At 46.7% G+C, this 21,759-nt stretch overlaps 1 protein-coding gene across 1 annotated transcript; it reads right to left on the reverse strand.

Moving 5' to 3' along the window:
* Positions 1 to 250: 250 nt before the first annotated feature.
* LOC308130754 (carbohydrate sulfotransferase 11-like) lies at positions 251 to 18,617 on the reverse strand. The gene is made up of 4 exons (XM_080497204.1): positions 18,396 to 18,617; positions 3,268 to 3,344; positions 1,764 to 1,928; positions 251 to 1,277 (listed from the first exon to the last, which is right to left on the reverse strand). The coding sequence occupies exons 1-4, from the start codon at positions 18,487 to 18,489 to the stop codon at positions 594 to 596; spliced, it is 1,020 nt and encodes a 339-aa protein (XP_080353330.1). The 5' UTR covers positions 18,490 to 18,617; the 3' UTR covers positions 251 to 593.
* Between the last annotated feature and the right edge of the window lie 3,142 nt (positions 18,618 to 21,759).

The raw sequence follows: 21,759 nt of genomic DNA on the forward strand, positions 1-21,759 counted from the left end.
AGCAGCGTGACTCGTTGGGTTTTCAAGGCGTTTCCAGTCTGCAGAACAGAGCGTGCACAGTGCGGCCGCCGGTAGGGTGACTGACCCCCCCCCCCACCCCTACACGACACACCCGCCTGCAAACACCCCACAAAGGGCGGCAGTGACGGCGCTCCTGACCACAGGCATGCAGAGGTGTTTGCTCAGCAGCTGCTCGTCCACCACAGAAGAAGAGACTCCAGCCTCCTCGCGCTCCTCCCGGCTCTTCTGCTCCGCGTCAACGTGCAAAAAAAAAAAAAAAAAATAAGGTGTTAAAGGATTAAAAAGCCACGTCGCCTTTCAGTTTAAAAAGAAAAAAAAAAACTCAACTTTCCCTCCGAGAGGAAGCGGAACAATAAATACGCGGCGCACCGGCGGACATAAATACTTGAGCGGCGAGAGGAGAGCCCGCTCCTCGCGCCGTCACGTTTTTTTTTTACTCAGTCGTGTGGAAATAAATATAGACCGAGCGACCAGACTGGGGGTCGAGTCTCCCGCCGGGCGGCGCCGGGGAAGTTCGGGCGAAACGCAAAAAAAGTGCAAAAAAAAAACCCCGCTCCCGGAGCGGCGGCGCTTCACCGAGCCCTGAGGTACTCCGGCGTGGAGTAGTTGAAGAGCAGGAAGTCCATCCGGTACAGGTTGAAGAGCTTCTTCTGGTAGAAGGGGCTGATGTGCTTGAAGTAGCGCGCCGCCATGTCGCCGTCGGTGCGGGTGCTCTTCCCGGAGGTGGGGAAGCGGAGCGCCGCCTCCACGCCGGCCAGCCGCAGCACGGCGCCGGCGTCGGGCTCCAGCGTCTCGTACTTGCCCACCACGTCGTAGTGGATGAGGCAGGGGTGGCAGAGCGAGTGCACGCGCTCCCAGTGCTCGTTGAAGGGCTCCTCGCGCTGCGTCCGCGGGTCCACCAGGTACTGCACGAACTCCGGGAAGGTCACGTCGTGGCCCCGCCGCAGCGACTCGGGCTCCGGGTCGGCGCGGTGCCGGCGGACGATCTTGGTGCCGTAGCGCTTGTGGAAGGCCGTGTTGTAGCTGCGCGTGAACTTGTTCCGGTACGCCGACACCAGGCGCTCGAACGGCTCGCGCACGAAGATGAACTTGAGGTAGCTGCGGAGGCGGCGGTTGATCTCCGGGACCGAGAACTCGGAGAGCGCGCGCAGGTTCCCCGGCACGTGGGCCTCGTTGGCGGGGATGGCGAGGGGGTCGGTGTAGCGCCCGTCGCCGGTCAGGACCATGAGGACGCGCTTCCAGTTGGTGCAGGCCACCTGGAAGACATCGGACTGTTACGACTGACCTCGGCGACAACAACATGCCAAGAAACAAAGTGTGGACACTGGGTGACCAGAATGATCATGTTCGTTGTGTCATGATTGTCGGAAACATTTTTGCTGACTCAGCATTAGGTTTGTGTGAAAAAAACGTCTCAGCTCATGCAGATGATGGTGTAGAAAATGACTTACAGAATCATTATTATAAAAACAAAAATTAAAAAAACATGACGGGTGTGACAACGCTGCACTCTGGAAGCTGTTTTCAGAGACTCGTCATGTAAAAACGTTCACTGGTTTCATTAAACCTTTGATTTAACGAGCAAATGTTTTCTGCTACAGGAGTGCTGACCTCGCATTTGTACGTGAACCGAACCACAGGAGACGCCTGTACTGCTACCGATACGTTAGCGCAGGCTGGCTTTCGCACCAGAAGGAAGAGCCTCCAGGTTGTCGGTGTGACACCAGGTTCCGCGGACCCACCTTGGGCACGTAGCAGTAGATGAGGCTGTGCTTGTCGTCCACGATGAAGTGCTTGAGGTCCGGCGGTGAGAGGACCCTCCTCTTCTTGGTGTGGCTCAGGCAGGCCTGTTCCAGCAGCTCTCTGCGACCCTGGAGCGACCTCTGAGCCCAAAACTGATCCAGCTGCTGGAGAGCCGAGGAGCAGAAGAAACGAGACTTCCAGTGTTATTCAGAACAAACGAGATGAAATCAACCTGCTTTTCCACCTTTTAGCTTCACACCTGAACGAGTTGATATCTGAACTAGTCGTTTGAGCTCTGGACATTAAACACATTTTATATTGCAGAAATTGAGCTTTGCTCAAACCGAGGAGAGTCGGGACGGTACAGGCCAGGAATTCAAGCGCAGACTCGTTCGTCTTCACGTCAAGCAGGTCGACTGGTTTCTGCACTAAAGGACACTTTAGACTTCGTCACACTCGTCAGTCTGCAGCTAATCAAAGTGTTCACCTCTATTCAGACTCATTTGAAAGTAATCAGAGTTTGTTTCCCTGGAACTCTTGGTCCAGAGCAGCGACTGAACCAGCGACCTCTACCGACAGTCGCCCTGGAATGTTGTCTTCTGTGTCTTTCTTTAAAGTCCTGCCAGGTTTCGGTCACGTCTGTGTGAACCTCGACCTCCGTCGTCTGTCTCTGGTTGTCTTCAGGGTTCAATCAATGCTTGACTTGTTTTCTGGGCCTTTAAATCATTTTTAAAGTTCCTCTACCAGAATCCACAAGGGATGAATGAAAATAAAGATCCAGTTATAGTTGCTGATGTACATCTCCAATACATTGTCAATATCGTTCTGATGGAGATTCCTCGTTAGACTCATACAAACATGTGTTTCCAGCATTCTTATTGAACAGAACAGACTGGGTTTGTTTGCTGGGTTTGTTGCCATTTTAGCGTCACGGAAACTCCCAAAGAATCCCAAGGCAAGATCTCATTTGTACACTTGATCTCACAAGACCTCGATTTCGAGTTTCACAACATTTCAGACTATTCTCGTGGCGTGACGACTCCTTCTTTCACAAAGTCTGGATTTCTTTTCAGGCTTGTAATTGGTCAAATGTTGATATTTTCACTCGGGCTGCCGGGACACCATCTTCGTGCAGACGTGATTCCTTTTATGGGAATTTTAATTTAAAGATATTTCAGTGGTAGAGAAACTTTAAAGACGCCGAAATGGTCAAACGGCGAGCCTGGAGCACAGGCAGCAGATACGAGGTTGTTCGCTTAGTCTCATTTCCAAAACCCAAACAAAACATGGACCGATGTCTCCTGTGGACGGACCTGCCCGTCCTCAGCTCTCCTCGTTTGGTCTCGTGAACGTCACGACCGAGAACAACAAAAGAGCCTTTGATGGTCTAAGTTTAGGTCCCGTTATATAATCGATTATTACCGAGCAGGACGGACCTCTGACGGTTGGTTCCACATTGGTTCTGGGTCAGGGTGAGGGAGAGAGAGTGTGTGTGTCTCTCACCTGGTCTCCATTGTAGAGGGTCTGCAGTGGACTTCTCCTGCTCTTCCCTGGGCTGCTGCTCGTCTTCACTCCAGCTTCTACAGACACACAGTTTATTACATTAAATACGACGTGCAAAAGCTGGAGTGCCACATCACTTTGACCGATACCAGACCTCCGCCACAGGCTGTAATATTCAATATTTATATTTTATTTCCATGTCCAGAAGCAGCTCAGTTCATTTATCGCGGCTCGTTTTAAAGTGGCGATAATATATTGCAGTACTCGGCTTGGTTTTTGGAGTTGGGACTGTGTTATTTCATTTTCTTCTACTTGAAGCTCACGGCAGGAGGTCTGGGCTCGGAGAGAACCGGCGTCGTTCCAGTCGTGTTGCAGAGTGAAAACAGCTGCAGCGAGTCGGATCAGAGGTGAGGGTGAATGTAACTCGACACGGGGGGAAATGAATCCCTGCGGTCGCGACCGATGCTCTGGAAAGAATCGAGCTACAACATCGCGGTCGCAGTGAACCGGCTGCCAGCCGGTACGTCCAGATATGATCATTTTATTAAGCTGGACTTGAATTTATGCAGGTAATTTCATTTAGATGAGAAACAACAAAAGTAAAACAACGTGTACATGTGCGAGAAGAGAGATGTTCTTTAATATTTTAGCCCTAAAAACAAGGCCAAGGCAAACGGCACGTTTTATTCTCCGCCTCAGGCCTCAGTTCAAGTAAAAACATGTTGTTTTCTGCATTCTCATTTCAGAAAAGTTTCCCATTTCGACAACAACATCTTGGAATCGACGGCAGTTTACACGGAAACGGCAGAAAGACAGAGAATGATGTTGTTTTCCCGTCGGCCCACTAGTTGGTGCTGCGTTTATGAAACAGCAAAGCTGTAAACATTGAAGCTCCTTTCTTCTTCGTCTTGGTCCACTCCGTATCGGCTGATTGGAAGAAATAAAATGCGTCCCCAGGTGTGATCCAGATGTAAATGTTCACTTAAACTCATGAGTGAGCAACACACACTGCATTCATCCTTATGAATGAGTCCTTGTTGCACATGGCCAGAGCGGTTCACTGCGGCCATGTGCGGTATTGGTGTTTCAGAAAAGTTTCCCCCGGGCCCCCGTTTCCATGGAGATGGAGTTATCGAAAAGTTCCACCTTGAGAGGCCGTCGTCAAAAAGTTGTACACTGCCTGGCCAAAAAAAAAAAAGTCGCTACCTGGGTTTAACTAAGCAAATAGGTAAGAGCCTCCTATTGGACGATTACTGCGGGGGCCATTAGCTTTCAACTGGCAACAAGTTATTTAACCCCGACTGGTGCAATGAGTGGCGTCTCATTTCTTAAACAACCGTGGCGAAAGACACATCCTGTCGTCGTGGAGAAGGGTCAGATCAAACATTAAAAACTGGAAGCATGGTGGAGAACCATCGTCTTCCAGGAAGAAATGCGGCCGGACAAAAATCCTGAATGATCGTGATCGGCGGTCACTTAAACGTTTGGTGAAATCAAATCGAAGAAAAACAACAGCAGAACTCAGGGCCATGATTAATAGTGAACGTAAGAGCATTTCCACACGCACAATGGGAAGGGAACTCAAGGGATTGGGCCTGAACAGCTGTGGAGCCTTAAGAAAACCACTAATCAGTGAGGCTGACTGGAAAAACAGGCTTCAACTTGCTGGGGAGCGTAAAGATTGGACCCTGGATCGATGGAAGAAGGTCATGTGGTCCAGATTGACCCCGTTCCAGAGTGATGGGGCATCAAGGGTAAGAAGAGAGGCAGATGAAACGATGCGCCAGTCAGGCCTAGTGCCGACTGTACAAGCCTGTGGGGGGGCGGGGCTGCGATCTGGGGCGGCTGCAGTTGGTCAGGTCGAGGTTCAGCAACAGTATGTGGTCAAAGAATGAGGTCAGCTGACCACCTGAATATACTGAATGACCAGGTTCATCCATCAATGGGGTTTTTTTTTTTTCTTCCCTGATGGCACGGGCATATTCCAAGATGACAATGCCAGGATTCATCGGGCTCAAGTTGTGAAAGAGTGGTTGAGGGAGCATGAGACATCGTTTTCACACATGGATTGGCCGGCACAGAGTCCAGACCTTAACCCCATTGACAATCTCTGGGTTGTGCTGGAGAAGCCTTTGTGCAGCGCTCAGACTCTCCCATCATCAATGCAAGGAAATAAATCTTGTGACATTGCAGAAGCTTATGGAAACAATGCCACAGCGAATGCGTGTCGTACTCAAAGCTAAAGGCGGTCCAACGGAATATTAGAGTGTGTGACTTTTTCTTTGGCCTCGGCAGTGTCTTTATGGTGGTTCTGAGCACCGCTGTGGTGGAAACAAACACCAAAAACACAAGGAAAGTTTGCCATTTTCATCCAGCTGCATCAATAAACACCAGTTTACTACGAAAAAGTAGCTCCAGTAACAATATCAATATTTTAAAAGTCGACAGACAAACAGAGCATCAATATATCTTGAAAATCCACATCAAAGTATTTATAATTCCCCGAATTGACCACTCGGTGGCAGTACTGCAATACATCCTCAGCTGTTTACACAAAAACGATTGACTGGAAACGTCCTGTGACACAACCAAACATACCTACAAGCTTGTTTCTCCCGTCGTATAGACCCACTATAATTAAGCAATGTTCAATGTGTGAGGAATCTATCTAGTTGAAATACTCCATTACACCAGCAACATGTGACAAGATTTCAACTCGGGCTTCACAAGAGTCAGAATCAACAAAAATAGAGAAACAAAACAAAAGAAAACAGGAGCGTGTGTCAGAGAGATCCTCCATATAGCAACACTGAGCATGGAGTCCATATGTAGGACATTAAAACCCTCTTTTTAGACCAGAGTCCAAGGGAAGGTCAGTCAGCCAACTTTCCGTCTCTCCTCTGGTTGCATTCAGTCATGACGTTATCCCTCCTCAAAGAGACGAAAAAAGAAAACTCCTGCCTCTTTTTTTTTTTCATTTATAGATTCCATAAGAACACTGTGTTCCTTCCAAATGCTGCAACTCTTACATAAGCCTCTGTTCCTTCAGAACTTTCACTCCTCAGGAATGTTTTTATTTGCCATGAGATTTACAGGACGGGCAGGCAGAACACCCATGGGACAGTTTGCAAACAACTTTTGCAAACAATGACTTGGCGGAGTGTTTTGGTGGCGCCGGGTGGCGTTACACGTCACGACGAGCTCCGGCAGACCTGCTTGCAGGGAACCACGTGGCTGGAGAGCTCGTCTCATCTCCTCCAGCCTGTGGGGGGTAGATGAGACGACCCCCCCCCCCCCGGTGCGGATCACTGTTCTCCCATTAACTGCAGACCCAAACAATGCAGAGGACTGCTTTACTATCTCACACAGCCAGAGAGGCAGAGAGGAGCTGGATGGAAAATACCTCAAAGAGCACCTATAGACAGATGAAAAAAAAACAAAAAACCAGCAGACTATCATGTGGAAAGAATATCAGTCAGCAACGTGAAGGTGAAAGGGCAGGAGGAGGCATTTTCTAACTTGTACTGTCTGTTTTGTGCCTCAAGCGTAAGAAATATGTTTTCCATGTATGATTACAAGCCTCCATCATTATCAGGAAGCTCCACAAAACATCTCGCCAAGAAGAACCGGGTGCTGGTTCGATGCCGAGTTGGTTCCAATCTGGCATTTCTGGCATTACTGGTTGCTTTGCCATTGGCAAAGCAACCAGTAACGTCACCGCATCACCGTAAACCATCACTGGACCCATTTTATATCAAACACCAAAGCCTTGTCAAGTCGACACATCATGTATGAAGCCATCGTGGCTCACTGGTAAAACTGCAGCCTCACACATGGGAGACCTGGTTGGACACCCTGTCACGTCAACACATCTTTCAAAATAAGTTTGGCTCATTTTGAAGGAATTCTTTTTTCCACCTATGTACAAAACCGATTTCCCAACATTGCTCTTGTGGTTTTTTTCTAAACTTAATTTTCTTGAGGAGCTGGTCAAGTTTCTGCTGGTGCCAGGAAGCTCTGGATCTCACTCTCAGTCCAGCGCTGCTTCACTTTTGTGTCCATAGTGAATGAAATGAATGAAGACACCCGGGTGTTAAGGCAATGTGTTGGCGCTCACTCAGCACCAGATTGGAGAGGCTGGAGCCGGGGCGTAGAAACACAAAGGACTGGTGCTCAGTCAGGCTCTGGTCTTGGAGCTCGTACCGGAACCAGCTCGGTGAAAAAGGATCAAAAGAGCAGAGTACATGTGTCCACTGGACCCGAGGCTGTGGCCTCCTCCGCACCGCCTGCCCCAGAGACGTTCATTTCCTGCTTCAGCATTTTGAACGCTCCGCCGGATATTTGTAAAATGGAACAGTAAATGTGTCAGTAAAGATGTTTCACACCACTCCCACGAAGGTCTACGTGACAGTGAATGAGGGAGGCCTCCAGTAGCACCCAGCTCAGGTTTGAACAAGGGGGGTATGCTGTGCAGACGTGATGAAGATAAGCCTTCATCACACTCTGCAATATTGCTTCAGGAAGCTGGAAAGCAGGTCCAGACACACTTGTGAAGGCTCTTCCCTTTTCTACAGAAAACTCTGAGGACACACACTCACTGGTGTCATGAAGGGAACAGGACATGATGTGTCATTGTTAAATGGAACGATGAGCAACACGTCTGTGAACTGCTACACTACGCTACACAAAAGAAGTCAACATACACGTCTTTGCCTCAACGAGTGCGAAGGAAGTCAACGGCTTCTTAAATCTTAGTGCAATATGTGAAACTTGATGTAGTTTTCATGAGTTCCCTGATTGACGTTACTACAAAATGAAAGTTGGTCTGAGTCCGGTGCTATTCTGGGAGCTGGATGTGGCTCCAGGGGCCGGCCAGCTGCCCATCACTGCCGTTGAGCAGAATTTATGAGGAAGTGGTGTCTCTTGTGGAACTCCCACCATCCTCGGACCGTGATGAATCATTTCCTGAAATATCGTGGCTTCTGCATGTCGAAATAATGCCTGTAGTACAAACCTGCTCCTACAGTAAAATGGAATGAATCATTGATGAATAATCTTCTTACAGTACGCCACAAGCCAGCGTGTCCGTCAACACTTTTGCTTCAAACTACAATCAACAATATTTATAGTTCGGTTTGAATTTTCATGCATCTAAAAAGAGAATAGTTGGACATGATCTTTCTGACACTACTGAACATGTTGACGTGGAACGCTACGGTAAATATCCAACCGGTTTCATTCATCTGATCTTTTATTTTTTAGAAAAACGTCTCCACCTCCTGGTGTCACCATGAAGAAGTCACTGGTTGTTAGTCTGATGTCGCCCGCTGCGTTAATAGTTTGACTCAGCGACGCTTCCCTGATCGGCGTCCGTGTTTTGAAGTGAAGCACTGTGTGACCTCGCCGTGATCGTTACTTTCATTCTGTCTCCGTGTCGTGACTGCACTCGCGCACACCAGAAACGCTGGGCTTCCTCGCTAGACCCAGGAAACGACAACGCTGAAGAGGAAGCGCCTGCGGTGATGTTGCGTTTCAGCCTCCATCAGGCCTCTGAACACAATCCGTTTACTGTCATTATCTGACTGGTGGAGAAGAAGAAGCGTCACAGTGTGCATGAGGGCCCAACGAAACCTACATTTTCTTCTATCATTCTTATTTTCCTGGGAAAGAAATGTCTGCTTGTTACCGCCGGAAAATAAAGTTCCCATTTTTATATAAAAAAAAAAAAAGAAAAAACCTTTTCCATTCTGCAGTAGAGAGGCCGGAGGATTTAGTGGCATTGATACACTTAAGAGGTATAATTCCACTTAACTGCACTTAAAAAGAAGGGCTGTCTTTACGAGGGAGCTGTGCCGTGGAAGTTTTCCATGAGCTGAGGAGAAACCGTGTCTCACATGGTGTAAGAGTCGGCCTCCGCTCGGGTGAAAGTGAGTGAAACTGGGACGTGACGGCAGGAAGGGGCCGCGGGTCGATCGGGAGGAAGAGGCCGCTGGGCTGTCGATGTTTGTTTTGAAGGTGTCGCACTGTGCACATGCTCCGGGCTGCAGATGGGGGTAATTAGAGCAACAAGATGAGGTGTCTTTACGAGTAGTGGTTTCCTTTGTAGTGTGGCATGCAGTTCCTGACCCCCCCCCACCCCCGCCCTCTTCACCGGTGATCCTGTTTACTCTTCTAGCGTGTCAGACATGCAACAGGAACGCCAGTGTGGCCGATTGCACCTTAAAAGCATATCATCAGAGTTCAGCTCAACTTGTTTACCTGCAGGCTTCTCTCTAATTCTGCAGGACAGAAGAGGCTTCACCGGAGTCCTCCCGGGTCAAACGCCAGGCCGAGGAGACTCCCTGCAATTTGTGAGGCTCCAGCAACGTCGCGTTATTATATGTCACGAAATAAATACGGCTGAATTGTGGGGCTGCTCGGGTTTGAAGCAAATTTTGAGATTGTTTCTCGAAGCGCTCGACAGGGTAAAACGTGTTTGTGCAAATTATGGGGGGAAGACGGCGATCTCTGTGGTGCTCAAACCTTTTAGCTAAAGCATTTTCCATTGACGAGTCAGTCAGTTGAACGACCAGGAATATTACTCTCCTGTTTTGTGTAAAAGGCTCCATCCACACACAGCAGACAGGTGTCACCCTGTTCTCTCACTGAGAAAGCAAGGAAACAAGAGGGCCGTGTCACAAAACGACATCTCTTACCTGGGAAAGCTCTGATCCCACTTAGTCTGAGAAGATCACGTGGCTCATCACAACAACAACAACCCGCCACAAGATCTGCTTCCACTTAACCGAGCTGAAGGTTTAAAGTCTTCAGGAAGGTCACGCGTTGTGTTGAGCGCGAACACGGTGCGCCGCGATGCTAAATGCTAACCTGACTCCAGCAGCATTTAAGATTAGGCTGTGCTTTAATTCCTCAAAGTGCTTCTAATGCATGCGATCTTTTTGGGGACAATGTTTAAACTGTACAAAATGTCTGAGCAATTTTCTTTTTCAGAGCAGCCGACTGGTCTTAATTACAATTTCTAGCTGACAGGAAAATGAGTCTCAAGCTCATTCCATGGTCTTCCAGGCAAGACGTGTATTTGGTGTCCGTTGGACGACTGCAGCTTATAGTTTGCTGGCGAGTTGTACCTTTCCTCCTTCCTCTTGATGCAAGGGTCAGAGGAGCTGGAGAATTTGATTCATTTGGCGAAGAGCCACTTTAATGAAGAGAATTTGGAGAGCGGCACTTGATGTGCCACGTGACCACCATCTTCAACATTCAGCTTTACAAAAACTGAAAAGTCCACTGCGGCTTTTTCTTCCAATAATGTAGGACCAAGGACGAATCTTAGCTCGGCCACAAAAAGCAGGATGCAAAAAAAAAAAAAAATGCTATAAATGCATCAGAGAATCAGAGTCGACCGGTCAATAAAACCACGCCGCTTTCTTTCAATACGTCACACACGAGCCTCTCGCTCTGGTTTTGCATAGAAACCTGCTGATGCTTTCTTTTTGTTCTAAAACTGCGACCATTTTTGAGCAATTTTAAAGGTAAGTGGCCGAAGCCAGGGGGGTTTTGTGTTTCACACAACAGAGCACGTTTGCTGAATCAATAGACTTTTGGTGCAGGAAAAACAGCCGGCAGGTGGAGCGTGTGGCGTACGGCAATCTCCAAAGAGCTGCTGGTTTTTGTGGGAAACCTTCAAGGCATCACAACAGTTCTGGTCTGATTGTACAACAGCTGTGTCGGGTGATAAGCGGCAGCGTGGACGCACAATGAAGCCAATCTAGCGTGCTCAGGTTGGAGGAGAAGAGAAGAGGCTCAGGATGACAGAGTCATCTTATTGCAGTGCTTCTCAAATGGGGGGGGGGGGGGGGGGGAGAGACCCCCTGGGGGGGCGTGGTGGGGTGTCAGGGGGGGCGTGAGGCAGGCGCGACTTTCAGTATGTGTCTTTATTTATGCTTGAATGATAAAAAAAAAAGGGCCTCCAGCTCATTTTATTAATTTATTTTGATAATCAGGCGATTGTATGCAGAATGCTGGTGCCAGCAACTCATACAGTGGTTTATACAGATAAATAAATAAATATTATCAGGTTCTCAATGGTAGTACAATTCGGGGGGGGCCTGAAAACATTTTTGTCCTCTAGGGGGGGCATGACAGAAAATTATTGAGAACCACTGCATCAGAAAAGCCTCGATATTCGCCGCTTTTTAGGGGATTGATTGCAGAGCAGTTGTGAGCTGCATCGGTGATGCCCTGGATTTTAAAAGGAACCATCATCCTCCTCCACCAACTGGATTTTTTTTTTACTGTAGATTCAGCTCAGCTGTTATTATCTGCTGGCACCCGTCCCGACAGTGTTAAGCCAGAGCGAGCGCTGCGAGGCAGGTTCCCGCAGGGCAGCTCGTCCTGTTGATCAGACAACTCTCTATTGTGTCTCCTGGCTGGGGAGAGATGGGAGAATAGAGGCGAGTATTCCTGCCCTGCGGTCGAGTAACGGCGACCTAGCAAACCGAGCAGAAGGGTTTGGCGAGTAAAGGCAGCGGGCCAACAGCGCCGTGAGCACAGTCAATGTTCATGGTTCGAGGGTAACCGGACTGGACCACAAACACATTCAAGTCCTTTGATGCAGCCAAGGTCGGCTTGATTTGAATTCCATGACATGTCATTAAATCTTATTTTAGCAACCGTAGAACTCAGATGTGGCTCGTACACTGAGCTCCTGGTGCTCACGGCGAGGACAGTCGATGTGTCAAACTGAAGGCGTAGGAGTATGAATCACACTCGTCGTCTCCCCCATGCTTGGTGGCCAACGCGCACAGCTTTTCTCCGATGAGTCGCAGTAACATTTAAGGCAACATGTCGCCACGCTGTGTCACCGCTGAAACAATGCCGCCATGTTAAAGGGCCGGTGTGTGGTGGACCGTCTTGCGTTCGCCTTTGCTCACACTGAATGAGAAAAGTCGACTTGAAGTAGCGCTGGGTTGCAGGTGGTTTTACACCAGTTAAAGGTGCAAAGAGTTGTTTTAGAAGCACTTTGAATTCAATCAACAAGACTTCCACTGGCCTCAGTCAGGCTCACGGAATTTATGTACAATAGAAGCTTTTCTTCAATCCAGCGGGGACAGATTAGGTTGTTTTCTGTGCAGTTGCATCATTCCAAAATAATCTGGCCTAAAAACAAGTTGGAAAACAATCAAATAAGTCTTAAAACAAAGAGAGAATGGAGACGCATTGATGTACAAGTCCACAAATGGGAACAATATTATGAAACACGCATGTTTCATGCCTCTGGGTTTCTTTACCATCCTAAATCAGCAACATAGACTCTCTGTCCTGTTTTCAATCCAGACTAAAGACTCATCTGTTCAAGATTTCTCACCACACTTCACTTTGGCTTTGTTCTATGCTACAGATCTGTAGTTCTCGTTTTGTTATACATTGATATGCATTTGAATTCATTGTTCAGTGACTGAGTGCTCAGAAAGGCACCAATAAAAACCACAAAATAGCCGATTCACCAAATTATACATGGATTCTTGTGTAGTTCTAGTTGTATAGAACATCTATTGTCAAATGCAAGACATTCCAGAGTAGAAACGCGACAAAAGGTTTTGTAATTAAACCATTTTAAAAACTCAAATGATTATTATTTCTAATGAAAAGAAAATGCAAAATTCAGTAAAAGTATTGCAGAACAGAGGCATCAAAACGATCTGAACAAATGTCCTGTCATTAAATATCCATCAAACATCAACCAGTTTTTAAAAAAAAAATTACTTTTATTTTGAGCTCAAGTTAAAAATCAGCAAAGAAAACCACTGCCTCCAGGTCCCAAAAGAAAATGGAGAAAGCGATCCCCCTACACAATCCAACTAATGAGGTCACAACAACACGCAGAACACGACTCATATTTCTTTCCTCGGTGAACAAACCCCGGCCGCGGCTGCAGGAAGTCACACAATGGAGGCACAACAATAATATGAACTGTACTTCCTGTCTGGTATTAAACACGGGGCTTAATTGTCTGCTGAGGCGCTTAGGGGCAAATGAAAGTGTGTGTGTGTGTGTGTGTGTGTGTGTGTGTGTGTGTGTGTGTGTGTGTGTGTGTGTGTGTGTGTGTGTGTGTGTGTGTGTGTGTGTGTGTGTGTGTGTGTGTGTGTGTGTGTGTGTGTGTGTGTGTGTGTGTGTGTGTGTGTGTGTGTGTGTGTGTGTGTGTGTGTTCGCTCACTACATTCAAGCAAATCTTACAGCTTGAACAGACAGAAAACGGTCGGTCCATCATCTATCCATTCTCTTTTCTTCTTAGGGGCTTTTCACATTGGGATAGTCCAGGACTCGGTTCCCTTGGGAGGGAGGGGAGCTGAGAATTTTCACACCTTCATTTGGTTCGGGTGGCGCTCACATTCACTTGTTCACCTTCCCTCGTTCACATTCACTTGTTCACAAAACGTCACGCAATTACAACAGCTGCTCATTTGGGGGCGCTGTCGCTGAAAACCAACACTGACCAGAGAGGAAATCAAGAAGAAACACGGCTCATTGATTGGTCGCGACCAAAACCGGAAGTCCCGCTGCTCTAGCCCATGGTGGCTAGGCTAGTTAGCTCATGGCTAATGGGTAGCCACAAACGACCACGATATGTAGCCTTCAGACCTTCCTCACTACTCCACGTCTAAACGCAAGATATTTTTCAACTTTTTCTTCCTGTGACTACTTCTTCTGATACACGCGGTCCGCTATGCTTGTTTACTACCCAGAATGCATTGCACATTACGTCACATTCTCTCAAAAGGTCTCAAAATGTCTGAATATGTCAGGTCAAGTTTGGCTAAATCACAGTTGAATGCACTTTGCTGCCATCAATAGGAAAGCTGATGGCTGGACAGCCTCTGCAGATCCTGCTCACACAGTGCGGTCTAGAAAGACCCTTCAATAAGCTGGAGGAGCGTCACAGGGTGCGGATGACGCCAAGTCAGAGGAGCCAGAACACGGGTCCAGGAAATGGACTCAGAAGTCCCACATGCAGCCTGTCTGAACTCGTCTGACACCGAGGCCTTGGTGGAGTCTTTACTCGGGCTCAGAGGAGGAAGAAAAAAGCGGAGATGCTTCCAAACCAACCTGCTTGGAGTCCAGCACGGAGCTTAAAACACTCACTCGGTGCCAAAACTAGTCAGAAACGTATTGTGGGATTACTCAGCAGTTACATGAGCTTCATCGCATCTCAGCAGATTCACGGGCCGATCACCTCGTCACCAAGCGCCGACCCGTCAAATCAAGGGGAGAAAACCGCCAAGCACTACGAGAAGCAAACACTTTTTTATGCGGAATGATTGTACGAAAGCTGTAAATGAAGCCACGACAGGATTCTAATAGTACTGATAACTAAACAACTTCTAATTCAATGAAAACTCTTCAATGACATTCAAAGTGCACGAGGGTATCCATAGTAACGGTCCTGAATTCGTCCCTGCACTGTCTTCATGGGATGGTTTCAGCAGCTACTATGCGGGCCACGTTACCGTCGGAGCGCAGCTTGGTGTTACACGGCGGATTCTGAAAAAACAATGCTTACAAACGCAACACAGATGAGGCCAGGGGAACACAGGAAGAGTGTAGCAGTACTGCAGAAGCAGTTACAACGGCAATGCGCTGACGCAACGCTGACCACAGAATTCAGATTATTACTATTAGACAACCGTTCTGCAGCGTACGCCCGTCCGTCCCTCGGAGTTTGCGCAACTTCCCAACCGCGACCGAGACGGAGAAGTCTGCACATGTGTGCGGCTGCAGCTCTCTCGCGGGTCCACTCGGCACTTTCCACGTGAATCGAGCGCGAGCCTGAGACGAAGTATGAGAAAGTCAGAAACGTGAGCCGTCCAGTTTCCATTCAAGCGCCGTCGTGAGGGGCATGGCGTCTTTGACTCGTCGAGCTGAAAAGCTGGTGGCACTAATCTTCATGCCAGGTGATGAGAAGCAATGAGTAAAACAGAGTGGAAACCTGGGGCTCCCCCGTTTCCTTTTCACACGTGGTTTTTCTCACCGCTATGCACCGATATGTGCATCCGATCCTCTGTTGATATATGGAAGTGACCATCCACGCTTTTATCGCTCCTGCCACATTGACCGGACATCGTCATCGTTTATGTGACACGTCACTACAAGGCGATACATTTACTTTAACCCATCAGGCCAGCATGAAAAGACTTTAACCGGACGATATTTTGGTTATAGAAATTTCTTATTCTCCAATATCAGAACAAGCCCCAACTTTTTCCTTGTTCCAGTGCCAAGTATATGTGATGAAAATGTCTATATTGAAGGAATTGTAAAATATATATTAAACTGAGCTTCAGTCTGAATAACACCAAAACTCCTGCGTGGTAACAAGACGTCAGTTCCAATTGGCAGGAAGTTCTGCACACTTTGTGGCCGTGCTCCTGCATGAGTTCCCCTGCTGTCCCGCACTGTTCATTGCATTTGGCTATACTTACTTAAATAAATTAAATGTAGTTAAATGTATCTTGCCGTCTTCAGACTTTTTTAGACGACCAAGTCCAGGATCAAAGGGCCGAGGTGGGAACCAGCAAGGCCGGGTTAAAACTATATTTTTAACAAAACCAAACAATTACTACCAAAAGTGACTCTCAACATGAAATCAATTTTAAAGATATTTTCTGGTGCACAATACAGTGAAATGTCACCAAAAAAACCCCCAAAAAACTTATTTTTTTACACCCATTTTGCACGGTTACTGCATCTACTGAAGATTCGCTATCAAAACCAAATTGTGTGACAGTTTCTGAAAGAACTGAAAGCACCAACACTCATCCGACACTCGGCCAGGATCAGCCTGCAGTTTAGTGTATATTTAGACTTGAAACATGCAGCATCTCAGGATATAAACTCAAAGGTCACAGTGTCCGGCGGCGGCAAGCGCATTCGCCACAGACATTCGAAAGCAAACACTCACACCTAAGGAATTTACATTTTTGACTCACAGACATCACAACGTAGTTACAATAATCCCATTCAAGACGTGTATGAGGAAGCCCTCCAACGTGTCTGACTGGGAAGTACCGTATGCGTTACACAGATGGAACAGCAGATAAGGTTAAAAAAATGCCGATAAACTGCATCTGTTAGCGCCATTTATAATAGCGTAGAACAGCCACTGTGACGGATCATTCTTGCGACTGCTTCGCTCGGTTCTTTAAACGCTGAGCAGAAGTGAGAAGTGAAAAGAAATGTGGGAAGGGAAAAAAAAATAAAAAAATTGGGGGAGAAACGAGACTTTGAGGCTGGTGGTTGAAACGCGCACTGGGGTGGATGCTGGGTAATTGAGGAGGGCACCACGCTTTGTTGACATGCTGCGAATTAGTCGTCTCTAATGTGGCTCCAACTGTGTTTTCATGTGGCTTTTGTTGCTGCTGGTGAGGCCCTGAAGAAGGCATGCTGAAACAGGTCGCGTCGTGAGGGGGAGTGGGTGGGGGTGGGGGGGGGGGGTCAGTGAGAGTGTTGAAGTGTGCTGCCTGTAAGGTTTGGCAATATGTGGTTTGTGTGTCTGCCTCACGCAGTTAGCAAAGGTGTGTGTGTGTGTGTGTGTGGGCGGGGGGGGGGGGTTACCTTCAAAACGTGATGGAACGAGCAACGGCTCAGTTGAGTTTTTGTTTCCAAAGGTGCTTCACGTCGTCGCCGCTGTTCACGCGCATCACATTTTGAGCGTCTTCATACATGCGAGACGTTTTCAAAACTACCACGAAACAACAATAAAGACACGTTCTAGAAGATAGAGCCGACCCCCTGAAGGGCTCGGTTCACGCCACACCGCTTCACGTTTCACGTTTCAGCGGCAACATTTTCGAAAAACACTCCACAGAAATGGCAGAAACGCTGAAAATTGTGTAGTTAGCATGTCAGGCCACAGCACCGCGCTGTGAGTCTCCCATAATTGTTATCCGTCCCCTGTAACAGCCAGAAAATCACAGCGAGCAGCGGCTTTAAAAAGGGCCCCACTTTACCCGTTGTGAATGAAACTACTTTAAACACAGAGTCGTATTTCGGGACGTAATTACGAGTCGGATTCTCTTCTTCCTTGTGCTTTTTTTAAAATTCCTCCTCGACTATTTGGGGCAAGAGCGGTCCCCAAACAAGTAGCAGTTAAAAGTGCAGGACCTTGTCCCAGCAGTTTGTTCCACTTTGAAAAATGTAGTGGGAAAGTGAGTGAAGGAGTGAAAGTTTTCAGCTTCTCCGCCCAATCGAACCGAGTCCCTCAGCTATTGTGGTGTGAATTTACCATAAGAGAGACGTTGTTAAAGCTGGGTCGTGTACAGCAGAAGACATTCTGAACATTATGTCCAGCAAGACTTGAAGGGGAAGTGATCTTTTTTCCAGAACAGTCAGTATTTCATTCCAGAGACATTTGAGCTGCCACCGACTGTCAACAGGAGATTATTTTAGGCAGAATCATGCATGTTCAGTTGGCAATCTGTGTGAGGCATTATTTTTGTTATATAGTTCTCTATATATATACACAGGAGAGGAATAAGACGAGTGTCATTTAGATATCTGAAGCCTCGGCCATGTGGACACTGTAGACTCAGTGTTGCCACTGTCCCTTTCCCTGCTTTCCTCCATCAGACCTTCCTCCCAAATCAATCATCCCTCTTTAATTCCTTCTTTCCCTGACTCTTCACCCTGGAAATCCTCGGTCCCCTGGGAGCCGGTCTGTATTTCAGAGCATGGAGTGGGTCGCCGCTCAGGAAACAAAGGCAGAGGAGAGGTGAGGGTCAGAGGAATGTAGGGGGGGTCCTCAGAAGGAGGGGGCTCTGAAAACATTCCAGTGTTCACAGTGAGCTTATTCATACTGGGTCTCATTCACATGTCGTTATGATGCCATCTGGTTCACACATGCACATTAGTGTGCAGAGGTGTGCCAGTGTTGCTGTGTGAGTCAATGGGTTTACTGATCTGGCAAGAAAACAACAAAAAAAAACACCCACAGAAACCATTAAAAGTGCACGGAAGCACTTTATTTTAAAAGTGTCACACTTACTGTCAGGGCTAGAAGCAGTGCAACTGTACACGAGGAGGGGGTTTCGGTTTAATTTCATTAGTTTAACAGGGTTTTATTTTGGTGATCCTACCTGGCTTGGTGATGCTCTGGAAGTAAAGCACGAGCACGAAGAGCGAGCCGAGGCAAGTCGCCAGGAACAGGCGTCCTCCCCGGGGCATCTTCATCCTGAAGACCGGCTCTGCTGGCGGAGCCCCGGAGCCCTGGCCGCTGCCTCGACGCGGTTCATACAAAGACCACCACCGGCACCGGCAGCAGCAGCAGCGCCCGGCGGAGGATGCGAGACACCCGGACCGGTCAGGAAGTCGTTCATTAACCGCCGTTAATTGCTGCGAGTCGGACTCGTTATCCGCTCCGACGGTTCCCGAAGTTTGACGAAGAGACACAAAACTTTCCTCCGAACATACGGGCACCGTGCCATGACGTCACCCCCCACCCCCTCCTCTTCCTCCCACCCTCGCTCACTATCAGGCTGCGTTCATGGACTGCTCGGTATTTTAGGTCTCAACTTTCTTCTCAACTTCCCTGCTGTTAAAAATAAATAAATCTGTGGAGTTATTTATTATTAACAAAACAAACAACTAAATAGCGTAAAATAATAATTTGTGCAACGAGTGATGTCAAACCATTCTGTCTTTTTTCCCCCCACATTTGCCCTGATGAACGTTCGCTCTTACGCAGAGCACATGAACGCAACATTGAAGTTAATCTAATTTGACAGATGAACGATGAAATAGTTTGAAAGAGTAGTCTAGCGAAATGGAATGATATGAATTATGCCTATAATATTCAGGACAAATATACATTTCCTAAAAGAAAGGTAAAAACAGTATTTTGTATGAATGGTGCGAACTTGGAAAGTTGACTTTATATATACTGTATGTTGATTTTATTTCTATTTCTTCTGATTCAAACCACGGAATTGTGACTTCTATTCCAAGGAAAACAAAAATTCTGAGTGAAAATAATGAGGATGCTGAATTCCACCCGACTTCGAAAAAAAAGTCACAATTAGGTGAATTAAAACAGGATACTGATTCGTTTTTCTTCAATTCTTTCAGGCAATTCTGTCTTATATCTCTGAAGTTCTTTTAATTTTGTGTCATTTTGTCAAAAAATGTAAAATAATGCATTACACCACTTAGAAGATAGATAGATAGATAGATAGATAGATAGATAGATAGATAGATAGACAGACAGACAGACAGACAGACAGACAGACAGACAACTTTCTGGACTGGGAAACTCAGACTTGGGAATTTTCCCACTTCCCGGTTACTCATGGACGCTCCATAATGACTAACTGTACCTGCTGCAAATGCCATTATTTCCAGTGCCATTTCAAATTACTGATTATACCTGGTGCTGAGAGAAGCAGTAATCTTCCGTTGTGTTGATGTTGTATACGCAGTAACTGCTGTGAGTTACAGTGTCTTGTTTTGTGTAAGACAAACTCGGGACATCCCATCGGTGGGTTGAGGTCTTCAATTCCAACAACTGTAGCAAACCATTACACTTTTTCTTTGCTGTTTTTTTTCTGAGACTGTATTGGGTTTTTTTTTTCCCCCTTCCACAATTAGTGCCAAACTTTTGCTCTACTAATGGTGGATGATGACACACTGTGAGCTCCAGACTGCTTTTAATGAAAGGCTTGTCTTTCATAGTTACAGTAAAGTCTCTATCAAGAAGCATTTCTTTTTTCTTTTTCTTTTTTTGCCTTCAACCTGCCGACTGTCTGAGGCGGGATCGACTCTTGATTAAAATCTAAAGACGTGGCAGAGGCAGTGGGGAAGTGCCAGGTCAGCCCGTTGGCACAACAACGTCACTCTATCTTAAGGGCGCTGTAATTACACACATGCCCATCATTAGGAATACAACATCCAGCACCTCCCGGGGTTTTGGAAGCACTTTACAGAGACGGCAGACTTCACAATAAAAGACGCACGGTTATGGGGATATTTTGGCTTGGCAAATTACGTGGTTGTTGGGACTCTCGTTAGATTTTACCACACAACTCTCACCGGCAGATGGTTTATCGAACACCCACAGGGCTGACGAGGTTCTTCATGACCACAGGGAATGGAGACTCCGTGCTGACTGGTACTGCTGGGAATGGCTGCTGTTTGCTTGATTCAGTTCCCCTAAACTACACGTCGGAAACCACAACTGATGCAATGAAACCAGGAGGGAAAGCGAGTCAAGAGACCGTTAAATTGAGCGATGATGAAAACTGAAATAATTCTGTGGACAAACATTGAACGGTTCTGTGATCATGACGGCAGCTGTTGATGACTTTTACATTAAGCTTTTGTGGGGAAAAAAAAAAAGGTCAAAGGTGTAATGTATGAAAACCACAGAGTACATGATATCTTAACTCGTGAGAAACTAACGGAAAACAACACAAAACATAAGTAATAAGCAACCTGCCAGTGCATACCCAGCCAATTCCCCCAGCCAAACCGCAGGAAATATGAAACATTCCAATTTTGATTTTTTTTTTTTTTTAAATCTCAAAGATTTCCAGATTGAATGCTTGTCCCGCACACGTAACTTCAACAGTCTGATAAACTAATTTCTCTGGGAAATGTGGATTTCATACACTTTGGTAAAACAGTAAGTTTAACTTCAAAATCACACTCAACTGAATTGGCCTGTGGACACGCCTCTTTGGCCACGCCCCTTTGGTCCCGCCCCTTTGGCTAAAATCGAAAGATTTCTAGATCCTGCTATTATCTGCTCTGAAGGGCCAGATCCTGATAGAACTAAAGTAGTAGCTCTACGTCGTGGTAGATTTCAACCAGAGTGACTTTTATTTTTAGTATGAGATTGCATCAAGGAAGAAGCAGCATTTTAGCTTCGTCTTTCTGTTTACGTGAGAAATGTGGAAAAGTAACTTGGCTACATCACAAAGCAGTTTAGTCTTAAGTACGGCAGGAAAACTAAACGGAAGATAAAGTGGGTTAAATACGTTGAAGAGACCTTTATCCACAGCAGACCGGTCGGACAAGTCAATCCCAGGTGCAGCACATCATGACATGAAATCACTTCTTCATCAACCGCTGGAGGGGAACTTAATGTTTTTAGTCCCACCTGTACTTGTCATGCCACGACACGTCAAATTCCCATCGTGAGTCAGAAACAGGAGTTCTGTGAGATTTTTTTTCCCCCCCAAGTTGAAAAAAAAAAATGTTCATATACTCTTCTACAAGTCAGTCTTTTTTTCCTAGCTTGCAATTATCTTGTCAAAATGCCACAAAAGCAGATGTGGGCCATAAAACTCAGGGAAGTATTTTGTTTTATTTCCTTGTTGATGTTTAATACAGAGAGACTTTGTCTAGTTAAAACAGTTTTTTTCTCTCTCTTTCTTAACATCCTGTTTTAATTAAGACTTGAGTTACATCTATATAAACTAAAGCAGAGTCGTTTGTGAAACCATC

This window comes from Blennius ocellaris (assembly GCF_963422515.1).
Source record: "Blennius ocellaris genome assembly, chromosome: 5".
Lineage (NCBI taxonomy): Eukaryota > Metazoa > Chordata > Actinopteri > Blenniiformes > Blenniidae > Blennius > Blennius ocellaris.